The sequence below is a fragment of the Hemiscyllium ocellatum genome, chromosome 6, assembly GCF_020745735.1.
Source record: "Hemiscyllium ocellatum isolate sHemOce1 chromosome 6, sHemOce1.pat.X.cur, whole genome shotgun sequence".
Taxonomy (NCBI): Eukaryota; Metazoa; Chordata; class Chondrichthyes; order Orectolobiformes; family Hemiscylliidae; genus Hemiscyllium; species Hemiscyllium ocellatum.
Window position 1 is genome coordinate 90,129,468 of NC_083406.1, and position 15,310 is coordinate 90,144,777.

General features: G+C 40.8%; 1 protein-coding gene across 1 annotated transcript in view; it reads left to right on the forward strand.

The window, feature by feature from the left end:
- Positions 1-15,310, forward strand: part of b3glcta (beta 3-glucosyltransferase a) — a 177,640-nt gene that overhangs the window by 32,766 nt on the left and 129,564 nt on the right. Inside the window, exon 4 of the mRNA XM_060826775.1 lies at positions 657-766. Coding sequence (XP_060682758.1) covers positions 657-766 — 110 coding nt within the window. The remainder of the gene's footprint in view (positions 1-656; positions 767-15,310) is intronic.

Consider the following 15,310-nt stretch of genomic DNA (forward strand, 5'->3'; position numbering starts at 1 on the left):
AAAAATGATGAATGTAGGTGGGAAGGGGAGAAAAAAAATCAAATAAACATAGAAATAAGTAAGTTCTGTGGGGCCGGGCAAACTCAAAAACAGTATGTCTACCTGGGGTAGTCCTGTTTGTGGTGTTTGGGAAGAAGGTAGCAGCAGGCTGTATGGAGTTGGGGGATTGACAGTTTGGAGGCAATGGGTTGTGCTGGGAGTTTGGGGTGGGGGCAAGAGATTCCCAGACAAGATGAGATAAGCAATCATCATGGATCTAGAGAGGCTATTGGTTATACGGGGAGAAACGTTTTAGCCGCTACAATCCTATTCGGCATGAATCCAGGAGACAAAACCATTCAGTAGCTGTTGGTATTGGAGTGACAGTTCCGTTCAGATAGGCCATGCAATATTGGGCTGGAAGATGCCACAGAAGTGCAATGTTGGGACTTAGTGGAAGGAATTTTGCTGTGCTTCCACTTGTCCTGCAAATACCTTAGGAGTATTGTAGTTTTACGGAAGTAATACCTAATCTTTTGAGTGAGCGCATTTGCAAAACAAACAATATTGGAAACTGAATCATTTTGAACAGTCCTTATTGCTAAAATTACATCAAAACAGATTTATATATGTTAACACAATTGTGCATTATTCTTCCATGTTACTTTGTCTTACAGAGATCGATGAAATTGTTTTTGTTATTCAGAGTCAAAAGCAATCCTTCCATGTGACTCAAGCAAGAAAGCTCAGACAGGATATCTTACAGCAGGCGGAAGCTTTAACTCAGGCAAGTATCTGAAGAGGATATGCATAGTCGTGCTAATCCATGCTGTAGAAATTAAATTATTTTGCATCTTTATGCAATAAAGGATAAAATAGCTTGGCTTTGAAATTAATATTTAGACAGTTTCAATACTGTAGTCTTACCACTATAAAGAACTGGTGTCTTTCCTTTTACTAATCTAGAAATGCCATGCTATTTTAGATTCTGTGCAATGCTACACTGATGTTATTTTCTTCTTTCTTTTGTTGTGTAAAGTGCCAAAAGGTCCTGAACTTAAGGTGACTTTGTAAAGCCAGGAAAAAGCATTGATTTGTTTTTTTAATGCCCATTGAAGCCTAAGACATGTGAACACAATGAGAGTGAAGTCACTCAAAATGGGACACCAGGGAATTGGCCAACTGTTTTACACTGGGCCCGATTTCCTTCTTTCTTAAACTCAGAGGAAAATCCAGTGTAGTGTAAAATGGACTGACAATTGATCATTAGGACATTTAAAGCTACTGATGCTAATCCATCTCAAATCAGTAGCATTCAATTTTGCCATTATTACTGGATTTGTAAGCATACTTCCCAATGTATCACAAATCCCAAAATGCAATTGTATAGACTTGCCCTACATATTTAATATATTAGAAAAAAACATAATCGGTTAGAATGTTTGTACTTTATATTTAAACTACAGTAAAGGGAGCAGAGGCAGAAACCAGTGAAATGATGACAAGGAGTGATAGAGTCATAGAACCTACAGCACTGAGATAGGCCCTTTGGCCAAAACTGGTCCATGCCAGCCAAAATGGCAGTCCACGCTAATCCCATTTCCCTGCACTTGGCCCATATCCTTCTAATCTTTCACTATCCATGTATTTGTCCAAATGGCCTTTAAATGTTGTTGATGTACCCGCCTCAACCACTTCCACTGGCAGCTCATTCCATATGTGTACCACCCTCTGTCCCTCAGGTTCCCTTTTATCCTTTCCTCTCTAACTTTAAATTCATGACCTCTGGTCCTCGATTCCCAAATCTGAGAAAAAGACTGAGTTCCTCTCATGATCTTACAGAACTTAGAACAGTACAGAACAGTGCAGGCCCTTCGACACTTGATGTTGTGCTGACTTTCTGTCCTGCTTTAAGATTCCTGATGAAGGGCTCTGGCCCGAAATGTCGAATTTCCTGTTCTTTGGATGCTGCCTGACCTGCTGTGCTTTAACCAGCAACACATTTTCAGCTCTGCTTTAAGATCAGACTAACATACATACCCTTCATTATACCAACTTCCATGTGCCTATCCAAGAGTTGCTTAAATGTTCCTAATGTATCTGACTCTACTATCACAGCTGGCAGTGCATTCCACGCACCCACCACTTTCCGCGTAAAGAACTTTCCTCTGACATCTCCCCTGAACCTTCCTCCAATTACCTTAAATTTTGTCCCCCTCATGATAGACATTTCTGCCATGGAGAAAGGTCTCTGGCTATCCACTCTATGTCTCTCAACATCTTGTATACCTCTGTCAAGTCACCTCTCATCCTTCTTCACTTCAATGAGAAAAGTCCTAGCTCCCTCAACATTTCTTCATAAGGTATACCCTCTAGTCCAGGCAGCATCCTGGTAAATCTCCTCTGCATCCTCTGTCTGGCTTGCACATCCTGCCTATAAAGAGGCGACCAGAACTGAACACAATGTTCCAAGTGTGATCTAACCAAGACTCCATAGAGCTGCAGCATAAATTTGTGGCTCTTAAACTCAATCCCCCTGCTAATGAAAGCTAATATACCGTATACGTTATTAACAACCCTATCAATCTGGATGGCAACTTTAAGGGATCTATGGATGTGGACCCCAAGATCCCTCTATTCCTCCACACAACTAAAGATCCTGTCTTTAACCCTGTATTCTGCATTCAAATTCGACCTTCCAAAGTGAATGACTTTACACTTTTCTAAGTTGAACTCCATCTGCCACTTATCAGCCTAGTTCTGCATCCTGTCAATGTTCTTTGCAACCTACAACAACCCTCCACACTAATCACACCTCCACCAACCTTCGTGTTAGTGGCAAACTAACCCACCCTTCCACTTCCTTATCTATGTCATTTATAAAAATCACAAAGAGCTGATATCCCAGAACCAATCCCTGTGGAACACAACTGGTCACTAAGCCCCAGGCTGAATACTTTCCATCTACTACCACCCTCTGTCTTCTATGGGCCAGCACCAATTCTATATCCAGACAGACAGGTTTCCCTGTATCCCATACATCCTTACTTTCTGAATGAGCCTACCATAGGGAATGTTATCAAATGCCTTGCTAAAATTAATGTACACCACATCCACTGCTCTACCTTCATTAATGCATTTTGTTACATCCTCAAAGAATTCAATATGGTTGTGAGGCATGATCTACCCCTCACAAAGCCATGCTGACTATTTCTAACAAACTATGATTTTCCAAGTCATTGTAAGTCCAGTCTCTCAGAATCCTCTCCAATGCTTTGTACACCACAGATGTAAGACTGTCTGGTCTGTAATTCCCACAAGTGAATAACATTTGCGACCCTCCAATCATTTGGCACTGCACCAATGGACAGTAAGGACGCAAAGATCATTGCCAAAGGCACGGCAGTCTCTTCCCTCGCTTCCTCTAGTACCCTTGGGCATATCCTGTCAGGCCCAGGGGATTTATCTATATTTACGTTTTTCAAAATTTTCAGCACATCCTCCTTCCTAACATCAACCTGTTCTAGCATATTAGTCTGTTTCACGCTGTCCTCAGAAACATCAAGGTCCCTCTCAGCAGTGAATACTGACGCAAAGTATTCATTTAGGACCTCCCCTACTTTCTCCAACTCCAGGCGCAAGTTCCCTCCATTATCCCTGATCGGCCCTACCCTCATTCTGGCCATCCTGATGTTCCTCACATATGTGTAGAATGCCTTAGGGCTTTTCTTAATTCTATCCATTAAAAGCTTTTTCATGCCCCTTCTAGCTCATTGAAGTCCTTTCTTCAGTTCCTTCCTGGCTACCTTTAACCTTTTATCGCCCTGTCTGATCCTTGCCACCACAACCTGAAGTAAGCTTCCTTCTTCCTTTTGACTAGATGTTCCACATCCCTTGTCACCCAAAGTTTGTCAACCTACCATCCCTTCCTTGCCTCAGTGGGACAAACCCTTCCAGCACGATCAGCAGGTGCTTCCTAAACAACTTTCACACTTCTGTAGTGCATTTGTCTCTCTATATGCCTCTATAAGGTCCCCCCCTCAGTCTCCTACAGGTCTGAAGAAAAAAGACCTAGTTTGTCCAACCTCTCCCTATAACTCAGACCATTGAGTCCGGCCACCATGCTTGTAAGTTTCTTCTGTACTCCTTCCAGTTTAACTTCATGCTTCCTATTACAAGGTGACCAAAACTGAACACAATACTCCGACTGCAGTTTCACCCAAAGTCCTGTATAACTGTAACATTACTTCCCAACCTCTATATTCAGTACTCTGACTGATGAAGACCAGTGCGCCAAAAGCCGCCTTCACTGTCCTGTTTACCCATGACTCCACTTTCAGAAAACTGTGAACCTGAATTCCAAGATCCCTCTGCTCCACTACATTCCTTAAGGCTGTACCATTCAACATGAAACTCCTGCCATGATTTGACTTTCCAAGATGCAGCACCTCACATTTATCTATGTTAGACTCCATTTGATTTTTCGGCCCACCTCCCCAGCTGATCAAGGTCTTGCTGCAAGTTCTGATAACCTTCCTCACTGTCCATGATACTGCCTATTGTAGTGTCATCAGGACTCTTAATAATCATGCCTTGTATATTCTAATCCAAATCATTGATATAGAAAGAAAACAGCAACACGCCCAGCACTGACCCCTAAGGCACTCCACTCGTCACAGGCCTCCAGTCCATCAAACATCCTTCCACTATTCCCCTCTGCTTCCTACCATCAAGCCAATTTTGCATTCAGTTCGCCAGCTTGCACTGAATTCCATGTGATCTAACCTTACAGAGCAAAGGTGTTATCAAAGGCCTTACTGAAATCTATACAGAGTACGTCTACCATCCTATCCTTGTCAACCTTCCTGGTCACTTCATCAAAGAACTCTAACAAATTTGTGAGGCATGATCTCCCACTCACAAAACTGTGCTGACTGTCCTAATCAAATCCTACCTTTCCAAATGCTTGTATAGCTTATCCCTCAGAATCTTCTCAAGTAACGCACCCACCATAGCTGTTAAGCTTATTGGTCTATAGTTCACAGGCTTTTCTTTTCACTTCTTGAATAATGGCACAACCTTCTCTATCCTCCAGTCTTCTGGGACCCCACCCGAGGATACAAATGATGCAAAATTGTGAAGAGCTTATGCTCTTCAGTTTGTGTTCGATTCTCCTGCTCCTCGGATGCTGCCTGACCTGCTGTGCTTTTCCAACATCACACTTTTTGACTGCGAAAATATCAGCCAGGGCTCTGCAATTTCTTCTCTGACCTCTTGCAGTGTTCTTGGATATGTCTGGTCAGGACCAGGAGACTTATCCACCTTCGTACATTCTAATATTTCAAAACCTCCTCTACTGTGATATGGAGTGTCCCCATGATACCACCACTAACTTCCCCAAGTTCCCAAGTCTTCTTGTCTTTATCCAGGGTAAATGCAGAGGATAAATACTCACATGAGAATCTTGTCCATCTCCTGCGGTTTTACACATACATGTCCTCTTTGGTTCCTGAAGGGCTCTATTCTCTTTCTGTTATTTTTTACTTTAATAAACTTAAAGTACCTCTTTGGATTCACCCTAATCTTCTCAGCCAAGGCTATCTCATGCTCCCTATTCACCCTCCTGATTTCCTTCTTCAGTAAACTCCTGTATCCCTTATATACCTCTAGGATTCCCTTGAGCCCAGCTGCCTGTGCCTGAGCCACACCTTTTTTCTGGCCAAAACCTCAATATCTCAAAAGGTTCCCTATTCCTGTCAACCTTGCCCTTCACCCTTACAGGAACATATAGATCTTGAACTCTAGCTATCTCACTCTTAAAGGCCTCCAACTTGCCAGAGATCCCTTCACCTGCAAACAAAGTACTCCAAACAGCCCCTGCAAGCTCCTGTCTAAATCCATCAAAATTCTCCTTGCCCCAATTTAGAACTTGAACCTCTGGGCCAGTTTTATCCCTCTCCATAACTATTTTAAAATTAATAGAACTGTGGTCACTGGTCCCAAAGTGCTCCCCCACTGTCACCTCAGTTACTTCTCCTGCCCTATTTCCCAAAGTGGGTTGAGTTTTGCCCCTTCCGGAGTAGAACCTCTATATACTGATTGAGGAAACGTTCCTGAATGCACTAAACAAATTCCATCCCATCAAAGCCTTTAACTCCCTAGCAGTCCCAGTCTGTGTTAGGAAAATTAAAATCCCCATACAATGTGTTCCAGCCTGACCTGCCTCTTCACTTTACTATTTCTGATTACTGTACCTCATTCCAGCCTTGCAAATGCCTCCCTGCTGCTGAGGATCTCAACCCCCTGCCAATCAGGTTTAAACACTCCCTTGTAGCACTAGCAAACCTGGTCACCAAGATATTGGACTCGCTCCAGTTCAGATGAATCCCGTCCCTCTTGAACAGGTTAATATATTCTTTTTCAAGATGTGTCACTTTAATTTTTAATGTATTGCAGGACTGATACAGACTGATAGTTTGGTATCATGTACTGATAGTTCGCATCTAGGACCTGAGTTTCAACTTAGCCCAGATTGAAGAGGTGAAAACCTCCTGGCAAAATTACTACAACAGTAATACATTAATAATTAATATATGACATAGAACAAAATCTCTCACTTAGTTTTGGAACCTCTCTTTCTAATGCTGAACAGGCAAAATCTATCCATTTATCTTCCTCTGATATTTGTGGCGAAATTCCCAATGGATGATTCTACAAAGCTCCTTCAGCAAGTGAAACCATGGTGACATTGTCAGTTGTATATTACCAACTGACAATCTCCCTGACCTCTCTAATGCCATTCTGCCCATCTACCACCCAGTCCCCAGCAATGTATAGCCCTCACCCTTGCTGCCTTAGCCATTTACCTCATCACTATATATGAACACATTCACCCATTCACTGTGCCACTAAAGAATCCTTGAGACCTTTAAACTCTTATTTACAAGAATACAGTGACTAATGCTTTAAAAATGGAGCATGGTTTCTGCGCAGATTTCCTTTGGTCATGTCACCATGGTTTCACTTGCTGAAGGAGCTTTGTAGAATTATCCATTGGGAATTTCACCAGAAATATCAGAGGAAGATTAGGATTTTCTGTATAGCATTTTCTGTTTAACAGCTTAAGTCCCTGACTTGGATTCTGGAGTCAGACATACAACTCTTAGATATTTTGTAGGTATCAAATATATACAGCATTGAACCAAAAACTGTATGCTAATTTATACATCAATTTAGTTTTGTTACTCATGAATTAAATTACTTGGCAAAAGTAAGTTACAAAATAAAGGTACACCTAACCAGAATAAAATAGGAAATTACTTCTTGTTAGATTGAATGGAAATAATACTAACTCTCCATATTTGAGGGGTGAGGGCAGAAGCAACTGACACTAGATAGCATAAAACATGTGAAGAACTTAGTTTAAAAAGGGCAATAAATTTAATATCCTTTGCAATAAAAGAAAATTAGAAGGAACATTGCCAAAACCCGGTTTATTTTCATGACCCTCAGATCTCTGATCTGAGCTTCAGCTAGCATAGTACTTCAAGTAGTTGAAAAGTTTTATATAAATATTGGAAGTGACATTCATTCTAGATTAGAGACTGGAAATTTCTGGATTGCAACTATACAGAAATGATACTACTTGAAACTTATACCCTAATTTTCTCCAGTGCCAGTGAGATGTGGTGGAAGATGAAGAGATTATCTGAGATAACAGCAGATTGAGTCTCTGCTTTGCACCTTATACTCAGAGCCCCTTGCCTCTTTTGTTCCCTCTCCTGTTCCATAAAAGCCTGCCCATAAGGAATGCCATTCTAGCTGCATGTTCCCTCTGAATGTGAGAGGGAGAGGGTGAATATTTGAAATAGTTTTGGAGCATTTAGACTAACACCGTTACTATTGATTACGGTGCAGATCCCGAGAAGAATTTTTAATTAATAAAAGGAAATCCCTATCAACCTGTCAAAATCTCAGTTGCACTGATATGGTGAGCTTGAACCATATTTCATTTATAATTTTACTTGTAAATCTATTCCACCATTTCTTTTATGTATATATAGGAATCCCATTCAAGTTGATCTTCTGCATGTTGATGCTGCAGAGGATTATGATCAGAACGGTATAAATAAGCAATAACATGGTTTCAGCAGAAGAAGTGGCTCAAAAGAATGAGAAAATTCACATCCCATCAAGTTTCAGCAGAAACTCAGCACAATTCCTTTACAGGGAAATCTAGACAGAGGTGTAGATAGATATTTTATATTCATAAATTATGCAGCTTCCCATTTTTCAGAGTTAAATTGTTAATTAGAGTGCATTCTGAGTGTTAATGAAATATTCTACATGTATCACAGAAAGAATATTTAGCTATATTTGGAAGATGAAATAATAAGAACACCATCTGTGAATAATAGATTGAGGTTGTAAGTTTGCTGGCTGAGCTGGTAAATTTGTTCTCGGACGTTTCGTCGCCATGCTAGGTAACAACATAAGTGAGCCCCAGTTGAAGCGCTGGTGTTCTGTCCCGCTTGCTATTTATATGTCTTGGTCTATTGTGGTGGGTGATATTACTACCAGTTCTTTTTCTGAGAAGTTGGTAAATGGGATTCAAATTGATGTGTTTATAAACGGACTTCTGGTTTGACTGCCAGGCCTCTAGGAATTCCCATGCGTGTCTTTGTTTAGCCTGTCTCCAACTATCACTGGCCCGTATTGTCCCAGTCGAACTGTTGCCCCTCTTCACCTGTGTGTATGAATGTCAGTGATAGTTGGTCATATCGTTTGGTGACGAATTGGTGCTCATGTATCCTGGTGGCTAGTTTCCTGCCCGTCCGTCCAATGTAATGTTTGTTGCAATCCTTGTAGGATATTTTGTATATGATGTTCATTCTGCTGGTTGCTGGTACAGGGTCCTTTAAATTCATCAAGAGCTGTTTCAATATGGTGGTAGTTTTGTGGGCTACCATAATGCCTAGGGGCCAGAGTAGTCTGGTCATAATCTCCGAGTTGTCTTTAATGTGTGGCAGGGTGGCTAGAGTCTCTGGGTAAATTGTGTCTTCTTGTGCAGGAATCGGCGGACTGCGTGTATTGGGTACCTGTTGCTCCTCAATACATCGTATAGGTGTTTTTCCTTGGCTTCTCATAGTTCCTGGATGCTGCAGTGTGTTGTGACTCATTTAAATAATGTCCTGATGCAGCTCCGTTTGTCAGTGTTGGGATGATTGCTCCTGTAGTTGTGTATCTGGTCCGTGTGTGTGGCTTTTCTGTAGATGTTGGTCTGTAGCTCTCCTTTGGCCAATCTAGTCCTACTGTGTCATTTAGGAAGGGAAGTCAGTTATTGTTCTCTTCGTATTTGATGAACTTTATACCAGTAAGGATGTTATTTGTGGGTTTCTTCTAATTTGTTGCGTCTTGTGATGACAAAGGTGTCATCCGCATAGTGAACCCAAAGCTTGGGCTGGATCATAGGAAGGGCTATTTGTTCTAACCTCTGAATAAGTGCTTCTGCTTAAAGTTGGCAGAACAGTGCTGCTGTGTCTAACTGATTTGTACACAAGTGTGTGCTTGTTTCTAACAAGTGCCTATTGGTGGAGAAGGTGAAAGCTGTTGGATAAAACTAATTTGCACTTTGAGCACTATTTCCATTATGCACAATGGAATATATTCTATGTAATTTTAGCTCTAAAATTCGATCTTGATGCATGTACAACACAGAAGGAGAGCATTTGGCCTGTGCTGGATCTATCATACTTGTGCTGGATCTTTCAGCTAGCAGTTGGGTTTCGTCCCATATGTTGCTTTTTGCCTATAACTCAGCAAATTCTCCGGCCATAGATGTCTGTTTAACTTCCTTTTAAAATTATTTATAGAGTTATTCCACCACCATTCCAGGTAAAATTGGCCAGATCATGACAACTCATGGCAGATATAGAAATTTAAATGTAATAAAATATAGCATTAGGATCCTTTGTAACAGCAACCATGATGAAGCCATTGTCGATTGCAGTAAAAATCCATCTGGATCAATTATATCCTTTAGGAAATGAAATCTGCCATCATTGCCAGGTTTAGCTTACATGTGACTCCAGACCCTCCGCAATGTAGTTGATTCTTAACTGCCACCTCAAAATGTCTTTGAGTCAATCAGTTCAAGAGCAACTAGGGTTTGGCAAAAAATGTTGGCCTTGCCAGCCATGTCCACATCCCATACAAGAGTGAAGGGATCCTCAGTGTGAAATATCTGCTTATATAAGCTTTCAATGGCTGACCCCTTACCTGTGATTGTGCCACTTCCTTTTGACTCTACAGCCAGAGGAATCAGCCTGAACATCTAACTCGGCAAGTTCTGTTAGGATCCTGTAGCTTTCTGTCAATCAGCACTCATTCTTCTGAACTTAGGAGTATAGTTTCATTTGGCTCAATATCTCACCATTTACAATCTGAGTATGAGTTGTTTAGTGAACCTTCATTGTACTTCTCTCTAATCAATACTGAGGGGCCTGGATAGAATGGAGATGGCGAAGATGTTTTCCAATTGTAGGAGATACCAGGACCTGAGGGCACAGCCTCAGACCGAAGGGATTGTTTAGAACTGAGATGAGCAATTTCTTAAGCCAGAGGGTGGTTAATCTGTGGAATTTATTGCCAGCAAAAAGCTGTGGAGGCTAAGCCAATGAATGCATTTAGGATGGAGATAGGTTCTTGATTGGTAAGGGGATCAAGAGTTAATGAGAGAAGGCAGGGAATGGGGTTGAGAAACACATCAGCCATGATTGAATGGCGGAATAGGCTGGTTGGCTGAATGGTTTTATTCTTCTCCTAAAGTTAATGGTCTTTATGGTTATAATGCAAATATATCCTTTCTTAGGTTCACTGGCCAAAATAGTTACCAGTCCTCCAGTTGTAGTCTCATTAAAGCCTATACAAAGTACAAGATTGCCTTACTCATTTGCTCATTGCAATAAAGGCCAAAATGCCATTTGCCTTCCTAATTACTTGCTGTATTTACATTTTAACCTTCTGTCAAAATAAGCCAGCAAAGGTCTAACCAGTGATTTATAAATTTCTGGCATTATCTCCTTTGTTTTTATATCCTTTTCCTGTATGTGAACCAAAGTAACTATAGTTTTATAACCTACTAGCTCTGTCTTGATTATTTGTGTCTTTGTACATCGTTTCCATGCCTAGCCCCAAAATCAATATGAAGGTAATATGCTGAAGGTTAAGGTAGTTATCTGGAGTGTTCCTTTAACACTTAAACAAATTACTTTTGATTTTTTTTTCCTTTTCAAGGCTTTTGGATTGAATGAGCTGCTACTAATACCCTATGTATCCAGAGTTGTAATGTACCAAATGTACCATATCAAATGTTAAGATTGATGTTTGTTCGTTTCAAGAATTAAAATCATCACTAGATGGCAGTGATGTTGTGAAGTTCTATGCAGTTCATGTACTTGGTGGTGATCTGTCTTATGATGATGTTGGAAAGTCTTCCATCTTTTAATTTCTGTTATCAATCCCTTTATTTCAGTGTGAGTGAAAGAGTTTTATTTAAACATCAATTTTGTGCTCCATGTTTTCATTTTTTCTCCTTTCTGTGCTGAAGTCAGTAACTTCCTGGATTATGAGTTGATGTAAAATGATCCTCTGGCATCCTTTCTAAATGGCCAATTTTCACATGTGAACTAAAAACTAGAAGTTGATGAATTGTTGAACTGTGAGCAGAATTACAGATCAATAGGAAGAGTCATCAGACAAAAATTGACACAGACCTAAATTAAGGATAAGATGGCATAGGTTGATTAAAGAGAGGACTTCAGGTGATGACTGAAAGCAGGGAAAAGAAGTGGAATGGGTTTAGGGAGAGGATTGCAGAGCTTTGGACGTGGACACTGTAAGGGATAGCTGAAGTGAACGTAATTCATGGTGCCCAATGTTTTGACTGGTTGTAATGCTGGAGGGGTTATTGATCGATGGATTAGTGAGACTGTGAAGAGTTACAAACATGAGAGTGAGAATTTTGAAATCACAGTTTCAGTGGATTGGGAACTTTTGTAGTTCCGTAAGTATGGTGTTATTGGGTAACTGACCTGATGTGAATTAGGATGCAGAGATTTGGAATGAAAACAGAAGTGCTAGCAATACCCAGTAGGACAGGTTGCAGCTTTGAGACAGAAACAGAGTTAACTTGTGACTTTTCATTAGAACGTAGTTTTGTTGGTGTTCAAGTTCATGGAGGATAGAAAATGGAAGGAATGCATTGAAATTGTTGAGTCCAGGGGCAATAAAAAATATAGAGCAGGTTATAACCCAACACCGAGTGTTCAAATGGCACAAAAAGATTACAAATATAATTAAATAAAACATTGGTCAGGAACAGGGATGGAACCAGTGGCAAGAGTGCAGAATTTGTGGCTTAATGTGTATTTTAATTTTCAGTTGATGTTTGCGCAAAAATAGTGCTAAATTTGATATTCCTTAAAAATGATTGAGGGACATGATACACATGATTAACTATGATTGCATTGCAGGCTACATGCCAACTCCATGCTGCCTGCCCATCTCAATAATTTCAGCAATAATCTCAGCTGTAGATAACAATGTCGCTGATTGATTAGTCAACTGAACAGGGACCAACACTGTGAGTGGCTAGCCCTATTTAAAACTATTTTACACTATTTGAGGTTATCCTGCATCTCTTAAAGGCAAGGTAAATGGCAGTCTTGCAGGAAGTGACTCTGACCTTGTGAGACGTTGAAGCTTGGCACAAAATGGTAGGGGAGCTGTTCAGATGTGGCTTCTTGAAGGAGGAGAGAAACCTTATTTTTGCAGGGGGACAGCAGGGCCTCTAGACACACCGAAAAGGCAGCAGGAGCAGATAAGCTGTGGGTCGAAGGTCCTGGATGGTGTGTTGCAAGATGTTGTGTAATCTCATATGATCAACATGGCTCCTGTCCCACTTGAGGTCCGAACATCCTTGACCATTGCTATACAACCATCTGCTTAGAAGCAGAAATTAAAGTGTGAGGACCCAGTACATAAAATAGTGCAGTGTTGGCCTGATGCACAGAAGGGCTTAGAGTCAGTGGACTGGTCCATATTCAGGAACACAGCGGCCAACCTAAATGAGTATGCCACTACTGTTACAAACTTCGTTGTGTAGTAAACAAGTTGATCTGAATGTCCCCCAACCAGAAACTATGGATGAACTGGGAATTCCACTCCCTATTGAAGGACAGGTCTGAGGCATATAGATCAGGCAACACTGACCTATACAGGAAATCCAGGTAAAACCTTCATAAGGCCATCAGAGATGCCAAGAGACAACACCAAATCTTCTCATAGCAACAAATAAATCATCTGTGACTCTACTGAATGGAAGAGGTGCTGAATGGCCTACTTCTCTTTCTAATCAATAAGTTCATTGTACAGTCCAGTCTTTCTTTAGAGTAATGGTCTGGGTCTCTCATCCACTGCCCAACTGGCAGCCATGATTGTCTCTCTCCTCATAAAATTCTGCCCACAGTATTTCCTTGGATTGCAAATTTGATGTCAAAATGATGATTTATAGACCTCAGTATCTCAATTATCAGCATGAATTTTGTGTACTTCGCCATGTCAAAATTCAGTTTTAAAAGTCTGACTACATGGTAATTCTTTACATTGGACAAAATGTAAACTCAATCTGAAAAGACAAAATATGTGAAATCAGTGTCTATTTGTACAAGATGGATTTCATACTATATATGAAAATAGAAAACTGTGAGTCAGAATGTCCACAAGTTCCATACAGTCAATGATTTCTTTGAAGTGAAGCCACTTTTGTAATGTTTGTATAAATGATAGCTAATTAGTGCACAGTAAAGCCGCCCCATAAAGTTTTGAAGTGAAGCTATCCTAAAACATTTAGTAAGGACAGGGTATTTTCCCTGAAGTTCGAGATCCCGAGTCCACCAAATTTGGGGCCAGCTGGAGTTCCTGAGGATGCCCAAAGCCACGGTGAGACTACTTCCTGGAAGCAACCTCCTAATTGGCTGGTTACACCCTTGGCAATCTCTAAATGCTGCTGATCCAATTACAGGGCTGGCAGCTCAAGAACCTCAGCAGCCTCACATGATGTTATTAGCACTGCTTGGGCAGTTTGGAAAATCTTCGAGATAGCAGTGTATTATATTTTGGATAGAGGAAAACAATGGGTTGATTAGAGAGGAAGAAGCAATGATAGGAGTATTGAGCCTTGGGGAGGCCTCCCCTATCATTACCCGATCAATGGGGTATGGTGCCTTTGGGTCCTCTGCCTCTCATGTGGAGGACATCTCTATTGTGCTGGCAGCTAACCTTTGCAATGCGAAGCCACCGTGAGTCTGACATTGGTGGTGGGTACATTGTTGGAGAGGATTCTGAGTGATAGGACTGATGTGCATTATGAGAGGAATGGACTAAATAGGGATAGTCAGCATGGTTTAGTGCATGGGAAATCATGTCTCTCAAACTTGATTGAGTTTTATTTTAACCAGAAAGATTGATGAGAGCAGAACAGTCAACGTTGTCTACAGGGACATTAGTAAAGCCTTTGACAAGGTTCCACGTGGTAGACCAATTAGTAAAGTTAGATCACATGGGATTCAGGGAAAGCTTACCAATTGGATACAAAATTGGCATTTTGGTAGGAGACACTGGCTTGTGGTGGAGGGTTGTTTTTCAGTCTGGAGGCCTGTGACCAGTGATGTTCAACAGAGATTGGAGCTGGGTCCACTTTTGTTTGTAATTTATGTGAACAATTTGTATGAAAATTTAGAAGGCATGGTTATTAAGTTTGCAGATGATAAAAAAAAGTTGGTACAGTTGTTAGTGAAGAAAGTTACCTAAGATTATAAAGGGATCTTAATCAATTGGGCCAGTGGGCTGAAGGAGTTTAATGTTGAGAAATGCAAGGTATTGTATGTTGGTAAAACAAACAAGAGCAGGACTTACACAATTAATGTTCCAGCACAGGTTGACAGGATGGTGAATAAGGCATTAGCATGCTTGCCTTCATTGCTCAGACCGTTGTTGTTTAAAGAATATTCATACATTTCCCGACTTCAAGTTGCTGTCTTATCACTATCGTTATTGTGACTTAAGATGGTCTGTTCAGAAAGTGGGGTGTTACCTTGCTCTTTTCCCTCTTTGAGTTCGGTAAAACCCATCCGAGATCAATGTGGTGAAGCTCTTATCAATCACTGCTGGAATTAAGAATACTATATGTTACATGTCAACCTAATTTCTGTGTGCAAACTCCAACCAAACAAAACTGCGCTTAATGTTTAGGAATGGCTGATATACAAAA